This window comes from Peromyscus leucopus, chromosome 10 (assembly GCF_004664715.2).
Source record: "Peromyscus leucopus breed LL Stock chromosome 10, UCI_PerLeu_2.1, whole genome shotgun sequence".
In the NCBI taxonomy this organism is placed as follows: domain Eukaryota; kingdom Metazoa; phylum Chordata; class Mammalia; order Rodentia; family Cricetidae; genus Peromyscus; species Peromyscus leucopus.
Genome location: NC_051071.1, coordinates 89,127,602 through 89,139,325, shown reverse-complemented (window position 1 = coordinate 89,139,325; position 11,724 = coordinate 89,127,602). Strand labels below are relative to the sequence as shown.

Genomic DNA, 11,724 nt, shown 5'->3' with positions numbered 1-11,724 from the left:
CTTTATTTATTAACATACAAATAAAATCACTTTTCAGTACAAATAAAATATCACCATATAAGTATAAATATTTGAAAGCAGTTTACAATCACACTTCTTTAAATAACTGTAAAAAAACTTTCTACCAAAGAACCTAAGACCCTGATTGTTGGTTTTTAGGCTGTATTTGCAAAACAACAACAGCAAATTAAGTTTTGCTGCTGTAGAAAGCAGCCTTCAGCACCCCAGGAATTGAAGGGGAGCCACAGAGTCTGTGGAATAATCACTCCATTGACTTTTCTATCTGAGGGAGTAAAACTTATTTCTCTTGGGCCAAAAAAAAGGGGGAAACAAACATTAACACTAACACACACACACACACACCCCTCCAACATGTCAGGTTCTCACCTAGGGTGTTGATGGGTGGCAGCCTTCAGCAGGTCAGAGAAACTGAAGAGGAGATGCAGAGCAAGTGAGCTAACAGACAGACAAACAGACACACTAGGACTTTTCTGAGGGTCAAAGCTTAGATCTTCATTTTATTATTGTTTCCATTGCTTGTTCTACTCTATCGTTTTTCTGTCTGTTCTTCTACCCTGACATTTCCTTCTTTCTCTTTCCTAGTGACTTCCTTCTACTTCCTGATGACTTCCTTCTCACTACTTCCTGATGACTTCCTTCTCATTACTTCCTGATGTCTTCCTTCAAACTTCTTTATTTTTTCCCTTACAGCTTATAAACCCCAGTAGAATCTTTCAAGCAATATAAAAATTACAATGTCATTACATTCTATTTTTAAGTAAATGATTACAATGAATACCAGTAAAAAAAAATGAGTAAACATTTTACATATTACAGGTGAAAAACAAATAGTCCCAAAGTACTCACATACAGTTAACCATTTATCTTTTAGAATTCTCATAGATCAGGAGCCTTTCAGCCATAACTGTTATAAAGGCAGTAGTTTTTATAATTGCAAGAAATATGGGTTTAAATTTTAAGAGTTCTTCCCAATTATCTTAACTAACTATCCAACTTTTTTTTTCTAGTTACATGAAGTATTATTTAAAGCTTTGTTTTAGCTATGATGCACTCCAAAATCCATGAACACATTTCCCAATATCAAAAAGAACTTAAGCTAATTCCTGGGTCTTGATTGTTTTTCTTAATCATTCACCTAAACCATAGTCTATAGGACTCCTCAAGAGAAACTCATAAGTCTTAGCTGCATGACACTTCCTTGGTCCAAATTCCTATCAATGCAGTCCCTGCTTCATTGGGGGAAGAGGGGGGACAACACTATATCTTATATTTACCTATAATAAATTTCCCACTAAACTCACCTCTATCATAACCCCTTACTACATGTGTTAAAAACCCTTCGTCAAAATTCTATTTAAACTACCACTATTACTGTATAAAACCATTACTTCAGTTAAACAGTACAGCTTAAGAAGAAATCATCTTCATAATAATCTACAGGAAAAATGCCCAGTAGAATGGGATATTTCCACAAGATAAGCATACAACATTAAAGGCAGTGGGTATTCTCCCAACCCCCATTCACATAATTCATTCCAGAAAAAAAAAATGGCAGCAGCAAACATGTGAAGGCACAGCAGTAGCAAGAGACATTCAGAAGCTCAATCCCTCCAGGTCTTGCCTATCAGAGATTCACCCATCAGTGCCTTGCACTCTGGTGACTTTCCTGAAGCTTCAGTGCCACCTGCTGCTCCTCTGACACAGCCACACACAGGGAAAGTTTTAATTTCTTTTCAATGTCAGATGAATTCAAAGAAAGTGGAGGAGTGATTTTAAAAATGTCTTTTTCTTAATAACTAATAATTGCACATAGGTAACTGATAAGAAGATAATCATTATACAAGCTAAGGCCACATGATTCTTCCAGAAGCCCCATGATGAGAGATCGATGCCCTGGATCGTCAAGAATTCTTCACCAGTACATCTGTAATTCAATACACACAAAAATAGTGTCAAAGTTTATTCAGTACATTCATTGTTGCTTCCTTTTAAAAACTCAGTTTCTACACATCATTAAAATTTTCTTCTTTATATTTAATTGATATTATTAATGATGTATTTACTATTTTGTGATATATTATGTCAATCTAAACTACCTGAATCAGGTTCCTTTGTTAATTTCAAAAACCATCCAAAGAGGCATAGCTATCACATCTATTTAAAACCATAGAGGAAGTCGGCTCAGTAATCTAGGCCGAGTTTAGAGAGTCACACACTAAGATCCAACTTTGTAGTGTTCACTGTACCATTCATTTCTAAATCTGCAATTCTGCCCTCTCCTCAAAGGACAAAGGCATGGATGAAGTACTTGTTTCTCCTGAAGTGGAAAACCTCAGCTTCCTAATGACACACAGACTCTCTAAAGTCAATCTTTGTGCAGTTCTGCTGACTCAGTACACAGTTGTGTAAAAGAACACAGCATCAAATTCTAGAACCAGGATCAGAGGAGACCAGGGATTTCTGGCAGGAGTCAGTCAATTCCTGTCAGATCCTTTACTAAAAGAGCAGTGACAACCAGGGATGCTCAGCTATGGAACATCCCCAGCAGCCCATGGCTACAGATAGAGCCTGGGTAGCAGTTGGAGCACAGCAGGATTCAGGGGTCCAGACACAGGTTAGAAAAGCAGCTGCTGCTAAAAGTTCTGGATACACTACAATCACCACCTGTGTGTCTCCATCCCTGTGTGCCTCCATCCCTGTGTGTCTCCATATCTGTGTCTCCATCCCCTGTATCTCTTAGGATTTAATAGTTTTTAAATCCACTGAAATTTCTTCCTCTTGTGAGGTCTGTGGATGACCCACCTCTGGTTTCACTTTACCCATATGTTTGTGGAATATTATTTTAACATGTGTTACCTTTGTTTGTGGAACATCTGTTTAATGATGCAAAGATGCAATGCATTCTTTTATGCTGCATTTGTTTAACTTTGTGAAACTGTTATTTTGCCTGTCTAAAACACCTGATGGTCTAATAAAGAGCTGCCATGCCAATAGTGAGGAAGGAGAAAGGATAGGTAGGCCTGGCATACAGAGAGAATAAATAGGAGAAATATGGGGGGAAAAGGAAAAAGCACAAGAGAGCAAGGAGAGGATGTTGCTAAGGGCCAGCCACACAGCCACACAGCTAGCCACAGAGTAAGATTGAAAGTAAGATATACAAAATAAGAAAAGGAAAAAGCCCAGAGGCAAAAGATAGATGGGATAATTTAAAGTTAAGAAAAGCTGGCAAGAAACAAGTCAAGCTAATGATGGGCTTTAATTATTAAGTATACGCCTCTGTGTATGATTTATTTGGGAGCTGGGTGGGGGCCCCCTAAAAGAGTAAAAACAACCAACAACACTTTCCACATTCTTCTGACAAGAAGCTAGTAAGGAACTTCTATTAGGATACAGAACACACCAGGAGAAACGAGATATGGGAAATAAGATACTCCCTCATACTTGTTTTCTTATCAGTAGTTCAAACATAATTGGGTTACTATTATTCAGTATTATTTTGAATATAAGGAGAGATTGAGCATATCAGCATGTTCCTCTCTCATTTATACATCAAAATCAAATCAATGAGAGCAATTGTAGAAAGGGAAGATATTGAAACTTTAAAACAATACACTTTAATTTTATTTAAAAAATTGTTTCTATTTTCATGGTATTAGACAAAAATAATATCTCCTTCTCAATACACTGAAATACGTGTTTCTTTCATTGCAGGTCATATCCTCTGGTAAGATATTTTACACACACACACACACACACACACACCAGTCTTTGATTTCGTGAAGTCCTCTAGAATGCAAGGCAAAGGAAGGCCCTGAAATCTGACAGGTAAAACTCACTCACTTTAGTCCTTGCTACCCTGATGTTCTTGGGCTCTGCTCACAGGTACCATAGTCTATACATGTAGAAACTGTACACCCTTGTTAACTATCTGAGTAGCCTAGGTCAAACTCAAGTGTTCTGAATCAAGGAACTCAAATCCACAATCAAGACACCAAAATCATTTTTAAATGCCCCCAAAGAACCCTTTCTGTACATTCTACACCATAGAACAGTAGGATCAAAACACATCCATGTGTGCACTGGTTACAGTGATTCTCTCTGGGGAACCAGGAGAGGACAGTGTTAATCCTGAAAGGATGGGTTTCCCCTCCAAGTCTAGGAGCATTCTCTGTCCCCATTATGACACTGAACTCAAGCTTACATTACATAGTTCTGACATCTACTGACTTCTGCTGCGTTATGTTCTGGACAGAAGTTTTGTTCCAGGAATTCACTGTGCTGCAAAGCCTGTAACACAAACAAAATCAGAGAAAGGCAAAGAGTTCAATATTTCCATAAGTTTCTAAAGAATAATTACAGCTATAAATTCAAGATCAGTCTGGACTGTAATTTCCAAAAATATTTTTAAATGAACAACCTCCACCAAGTTCAGTCTGCCCAGCAAAGCAGTGCTTTGGATTGAAATGATGGTGCTTCCCAACTACTAAGAGGTGGACTCTCCAACTAGATTACCTCAAGCACCTCTTTCTCTGCCCAGTCCATAACCATGTAGACACTGATATTAAAACAATACTATTGATTCATAGTAACAATATTTCTTGTTTCTTTTCATCAAAACCAGTTGAGATTATGGGAGTAAGAAAGTCTGTTAAGACACACTTTACTGCAGAGAAAGCTTGGCATAGCCAATATGGCTATGGTTATCACATGATTTTTATTCTTTTAATTTCCTGATATAAACTATATATCTTAGTCCCGGATCCTTTCATTATTCCTTATTGGGTAGAATCACAATTGTATGCTTTTCATCATATCAACTATCTTCTCTCTTTACCCTGAGATTTTTCTCACCCTTCATGTCTCTCAAATAACATATGACTGTGGAAAATCCCAGATGACTCACTGACCTTTGGCTAGAATTAACATGAAAGTTCTCATCTTTTGCTCCTGGAAGGAAAATCCCAGGCAGCTGCTGGTTAGAGATTACATCTGGGGAAAGGGCTGGGTTGGGATTCATTTCAGTTGCTACAGTTGGAGACCCCAAGTACAGTGACAGACAGGACAACTTACTGTAAATCCATAATGAGGAATGCTGAAGTACTGAATCCATGAGAGGTCTTGCAAGAAGTTCGTGTAAAATAGTGATAGACCTGAGATAAACTACAAAGAAAAGAAACAACAATTAGAACCAGTCCAGTGACTAAGAATTCTAGACAAGATCCTCATGCTTCAAGAGTTTTTTCTTCTCAGACCAGCTCTTTAAAACATTCTTTCAATAAACTCCAAACAGAATTCTTCTCTCTTCGCAAAGGCAAGGGTCTCCATGGTTTTTAAAATAAAGACCTGCCACCCCACTCTACAGGAGCCAAACCCTCAGATGCTTGTGTTGTTTGTCTTTAAAAGGGGCATGTAACCTATGCGTACCCTTTAAACTTCAAATATATCCATCCTTCATATTTAAAAGATTAATAAGTTCATTATAATATCTAGCTTATGTAGATATTATAATGATGAACAAGTGTGAGCCAGGGACAGCTCTGAAGTTCACATAAACCTTGTCCTATCCACTCTCAAGTACAGTAGAATATGCAAAACAATGACTGTGTGTGCATGCAGACTGCACCTGACCAAATGCTTCTACAGAAAATACAACAATTGGCATCAAAACTAGTTTTCAAACTTTATACAATAACCAGTTGTCTTAGTTCCTTTCCTGTGGCTGTGATAAAACACCATGACAAACAGACAAGTCGGGAGATTTTCTAAGTACAAATTACAAACATAATGGGAAAGAAAAGAGGAAAATAGTCTCATTCACAAAAACCCCAAAGAAGAGGGTGAGTGGATGGGAGGGGAATCTTGGAATAAATCTAACCAAATGAAATACTTGTACAATAAAAAGTTCAACACATTGAAAGGAAAACTGAAGTTACTAGACAACAGACCTCCCGTGCTTAAAGATCGGTACAATAAAAAATTTGAAAATATCAATCTTACCAAAAGCAATCAACAGATTCAATGCAATCCTCATCAAAATTATAATACAGTTCATATAAATTGAAAAAAACAATACTAAATTTCACATGGAAATACAAAAGTCCCACATTAGCAAAACAAGCCTGAACAACAAAACTGTCAGAGGTATCATCACCCATTGGTGAAAGAATCCATCCCCCTTTTGTGTGAGGAATAATTCATCTTCTCTATGGATAAGAGGATTCCAGTGGACCTGTCTGCACATCTGGGAATGAGAGCAACAGACTCTGGCAACCTTCAGCACCCCATGTGTCCCTCTCTCATAAAGAGGTCAATATGCCATTTGCTCTGGTAGGGCCATGGTCCCATTCAAAGGAAAAGGACACTTGAGCCCAGGGATGTCCTGCCACACAATTGTAGCAATCCCTCCTTGGGCACATGTGCTGTGCTGTGCAGTGAACACGGTTTACCTAAGTATTCAATTCTCTACATCAGTTTTATAAGTACATTTATAAAAAGTATAAACAAAGTGAACCCTACAAACATGTACTTTAGGTAATGAGGTATTGTTAGGTTCCTTTTCAGAATTAATTTTAAAGAATGCCTGAATGATCCAAAGGGAACAATTTGGGACATATGTACTTGTCCATCCAGGAAAGCTTCCTGACTATATTTTTTTTTAAGTAAGTGTAAGACTAGACACTCATCAAATTGATCTTTTAACAGAAAAACTGTTTGAGTTACATTAACAAGTTTTTATTATCATTTAAAAATTAATAAATAATACTTTCAAATCTTAATTTTAATGATTTTTCCTTGTGCTGAGATTGTGCGTTTCCCCTGGGCAATGATGTCAGCAGCCTTTCTCTTGGGTGTAAAGTGTCCCACCTCTTCAACCTTCTGGACTGTGCTCTCAGTTAAAGTCACAGGAAGGGGCCTCCCAGGTCTCTTTCAATTTTTTTTTTTTTTTCAGATTTTTAGCAGCATGTGGTCCCCAGCAAGAAACTGTGGGCTGTTAATTTTAGCAGAGGAGTCTGGGTAAAAACTTTGTAGCCTAAGAGAAAGCAAGGTGGAGGAGAGCTCCTCAACACAATTGATGAGAAACTGATTTTAGTTTCCCTGGTGGTAAGGCCTGTGGACTCCCTAAGATAGGAGACACATGTAACATTCATGTGGAGAGAGGTCCCCAGCCCTTCTGAGAAAAATTCTAATCTTAAACAAATCTCTTTCATTCTGAGTTACTCTAAGGTAGTCTCCATCATACCAGCAGCAGCATGGGGAAGGACGGAGGCCTCTATCCATCTGAGGAGGTGTGCATTCCTACCAGTGCATATTAATGTGTTCTTTTATTTATTTACTTGTTTCTCTGGTATTTGTGTAATTTCATCTGGATTCTAACCAAAGGCCAATCTAGTTCATAGAATGTAGGGAGACTTCCAGGAGCCAGTTTATCATCATAATATCCCATGTACTCCTTCTGAAATTTCCACCCATATATTCTCTCAAATAAACTTACTCTTTTATGAACCTATATTCCCTCTTAAATATATAATCACAGGTGGGAAGTGAAAAGAGGAGGGGGTCACATAGGCCTCACCCATCTTACTTATATATACACATTTAATCCTCTTTAACCCTCCACCAAAGCACTGCAGTCACTGTAGAACCGCATTTCACTTTTTAAAATCTTCTGTAACAATGCTCAGGCAGTCCTGGGCTCTGGAAGGTGTCTAGGCTTCCCTTCTACACTCTGGGGTAGAATGACCAGAACCAACAATGGGCAGAACTCCTTGACATGGTCCCTTGGCCTTGTTCTTTCCTCTGTGTTGTGGGATCCTTGCTCTGGGATGGCAGCAGAGCCAATCTCCTACAGATGAAATGGTCCATAAGTGCCATGATTATCTACTGCTCCATGCCCTGAGAGTCTAGTACCCCAGTAATGAGGGAGGTGAAAACACCATCACTATACCCCAACAGGAGTGCCCAAGGATGTTTCAGACTTTTAATTCTCAGAATCAAAATGCCAAGGCTTCCTTTATAGAAACTAGTCTACAGTCCAGGCTAGCAGCCATAGAAGAGGACTCTGAGTCCAATTCTGAATAGGATGGGGCAGAATATTCCATCAGTTTCTATTTGTCTCCTGTCTGTGGTGACTTGCATCTTGATTGGGTGTTGTCACTATAGGCAGTGACCTAGAAATGCTGAATTATTGGAGAGGGGTCCCAGGAGACATGAGGTGAAGTTACAAGTATACTCAAGGACAGTGACCACACCACCTGGCTCCTTTCTGCTTTTCTTTTTCTTGGGGGAAAGAAGTACACAGGGGACACTGGACAGACAACTACAATGGCAGTGACCATCCATTCATTTCTGATTGTATTTATGGCCTGCTCTATGAGATGGAAATCATGTCTGACACTGTGGCTAGTGGGGTCCCAGGTCCCAGAGGAGAATCTACTGTTGTTCTTCTGAATGGATGTGGTATTAAACTGACTTCTAATGAGTTGTTTTGACACCTATATATTAGCACATCTCAGACTTTCATCAGAGAAGCTTCCTTTTGCAGGAGACAGTGATTAACACAGACTCACCAGAGGTCAACACACAGAGAAGAGAGACTACAGAGGATCCAGCCCTGAATGAGACATCTGTGTATCACACCCCTCCTCCCAAGGATCAAGGATCAGGATGTAAGAGGCTAGAGGGATTGTAAGAGCCAGAAGCTGTGGACAACTACAACAAAACAGGGTTCTCCTGTCACTATTGGGCAATGACACCTAGGAATGCAGTGCAGTGTGACAACATGGGGACACATGTACAAGATCAAGTCAGAGAAGATCCCTGCATGGAGGGGAGAGGTGGACATGACCTCCTACCCCTACCTGAGGAGCTACTGGCAGTTGATGGCTGCTGGGGGGGGGAGCGAGTTTTCTTTAAGGATGTGGCCCCCGAGAGCCTACCCATGCTGCAGTAGATGGCCCTAAACAGAGGCACATGTGGGCAGTGCTTAGTAGACCCAGGGATTTACAAAAAGCCAAACAAAGGATGAGTCATGGAGAAGAGAGTGGAGAGAGTGACAGGAAATGCAGCTGTTACTTTCCTGTTGCTGTGATACAGCACCATGATCAGGGAACTTGTAGAAGAGAGAATTCCTTTGGCCTCATGTTTCCAGAGTGACAAGAGGCCATCCTGGCAGGGAGGCATGGCAGCAGGCAGCAGGCTAGGAAGTGGGAGAGGAAGCTGAATGCTCACATCCTCACGTGACAGTGCAAAGATGAGAGGGAAGAGGAAGGGGACAGGACTATAAACACCCAAGACCCTCCCCCACCCAGGGACAGACTCTCCCATAGACGGATTTCTAAATAGTCTTATTAAATAAAAAACACGGAGCCAGAAATTGGGGTAAAGGCAAGATGGTCCTTCAGGTTCCTGCTTCACAGAAGAAACTGTCAGACATTCTACAGGACACAGAGAGAAGTGACTTGAGACTCAAAACCTATGGGCTGAAGATGGATGCCCCAACTTTACAGAGGAACTTTGGGAAACTCTCCAGACAGGCAGTTGTCTCTGTCACTCTAGATTTTTGGAAGTTGCTTAAATGTTCTTCCTCCTTACTTAGGTAATATTATATGTTTCTGGGGTCTTTGATGTAGTTGAAGGCTGGATAGTTACAATTATAATTTTCCTTGATTATGATAAAAGATAAATTAGATATAAAACTTTAGACTCAGAAATATAGGATAGATAGAATATTGTCTTTAATTTTGCCAAATACAAATAAACTAGATGTTATAACTGTAATTCTTGCTTGATAACTGTTTTTGTTATATATAATTTTACTGTGTTAAAGTTAAAATCTTCCTTTTTGATTAGACAGAAAAGGGATTTCATTCTGTATGCTGTGAATATGTGTTGCTCTGATTGGTGGATAAATAAAACACTGACTGGCTAGTAGCCAGTCAGGAAGGATAGGCAGGGTGAGCAGGTGAGGAGAATTCTGGGAAGATGAAGGACTGAGTCAGGACTCGCCAGCCAGATGTAGAGGAAGCAAGATGTGAATGTCTAACTGAGAAAAGGTAACAAGCCACATGGCTAAACATAGATAAGAATTATGGGTTAATTTAAATTTAAGAGCTAGTCAGTATTAAACTTGAGCTAATGGCCAAGCAGTTATAATTAATATAAACTTCTGAGTGATTATTTTATAAGCAGGCCACAAGACTGTGGGGGCATAGTGGGACCAGAGAAACCATCTGACTACACTTTTCCCATCAAGTCTCCACCTCCCAGTGATCCCAGAACCTCTCCAACAGCACTACCAACTATAAAACAAGTGTTCAAGTCCCTGAGCGTTAGAGGACATTTCTCATTCAAAATTCCACAGGGAAGGATTTGGGAGGGAGAAAATAGCATGGACTTCATCAGAACACTTTATATGTATTTAAGAATCTCTCAAAGAAAAATTAATTAATAACATATTTATTGAAGATTTACATTACTGGATGTCATATATATATGGCCATATAAAGAGGAAATATAAACAAAACTTAGCACTTTCTCAATGACATGCATCTGCCATTGTCAAGCTACAGTATGCTCTTACACTAGCAGAAAAAAAAATATGACTATGAAGATACTAAAAAATAGTTTTATTTACTTGATATGCTTTTTGGGAAATGGGGGATCTGGTTCCATTAATCAGTTGATTCATTTACATTAAGTGTGTAACTCATGGGCATGAAAGACTAAGACTGAATAACCAATTACAGACAGATGAGAATTATGCTAATTCAGGAGACTGATTACTACTTAGGAGTCTGGAATCTTCCACTATTTCTAACACTTTTCAGAACACAAATGAACTCTGAGATATACTCCTCCCACTGTACACGACCTTTGATCTCCCACTGAAGCTACTAAATAAACCAAATCACCTCTGCTGTGGTTAAAACAGCAGGCAAGTCTCTCACACCAGCATGAAAGAAATGCAGCCATCTGTCTTGCTGTGGGGGAAATTAGCCAATCATACCACTTTCTTGAAGTTCCAATTTATTACGGTTTGTAATATGATCCCAATAAATGTCTGGTAAGAGCTCACTAGAAAGGGCATGTTAACTACATCACAGAACTGACATCAGAGCAGGATCCACAAAGCCTAGGAGGAACGGCGGCTCCCTCTCTCCTACAGATGACAATAATCTTTAGCATAAGACCTCATGTCCCAAGTACTGATGTGTCAAGCATGTACATGTGCAAGAAGGAACACAAGGAAAATTTTCCTCTCAGAAAAACACAATTCACACTCACCAGCATGAGCATAAAGTAGATGATTTGTATTGGTACAGTTGGTCCATTCATCACTGCTCCTAAAGACAGCAACAGAGAACTGGCAGAACAAGCCAACATCATGACAGTAAGTATCATAGCGAAGAAACCATTCACATCTGTTTTTCCTCCTTAGAAAGAAAACAAGTGGGGTCAGTTCAGCTACCAAAGTCCAGACCATTGTACAGTTTTCAAATAATACTTCAATCACCAAAACATCTAGTAACAATTTTACAGCTACCCTACTGTTCTGGGTCTCTAATTTAATTGTTTCCTTCCATGTGACTACATAAAATTGTCTTTATTTAAAGGTTTATTTGATTTTTATTTATGTGTATCTTGTGTGTTGTGGGAATGTATGCCATATGTGTGTAGTTGCCTTTGGAGGCCAGAAGAGGGCAC

General features: G+C 39.2%; 1 protein-coding gene across 4 annotated transcripts in view; it reads right to left on the bottom strand.

Moving 5' to 3' along the window:
* Positions 1-775: 775 nt before the first annotated feature.
* Positions 776-11,724, bottom strand: part of LOC114691794 (ATP-binding cassette sub-family G member 3-like) — a 69,535-nt gene continuing 58,586 nt past the window's right edge. For all 4 annotated transcript variants that reach the window (XM_037209247.1, XM_037209245.1, XM_037209246.1 and 1 more), the window contains 4 exons: positions 11,305-11,453; positions 5,092-5,181; positions 4,223-4,308; positions 776-1,945 (listed from right to left, as the gene is read on the bottom strand). In XM_037209247.1, coding sequence (XP_037065142.1) covers positions 1,771-1,945; positions 4,223-4,308; positions 5,092-5,181; positions 11,305-11,453 — 500 coding nt within the window. In that variant the 3' untranslated portion in view covers positions 776-1,770. The remainder of the gene's footprint in view (positions 1,946-4,222; positions 4,309-5,091; positions 5,182-11,304; positions 11,454-11,724) is intronic.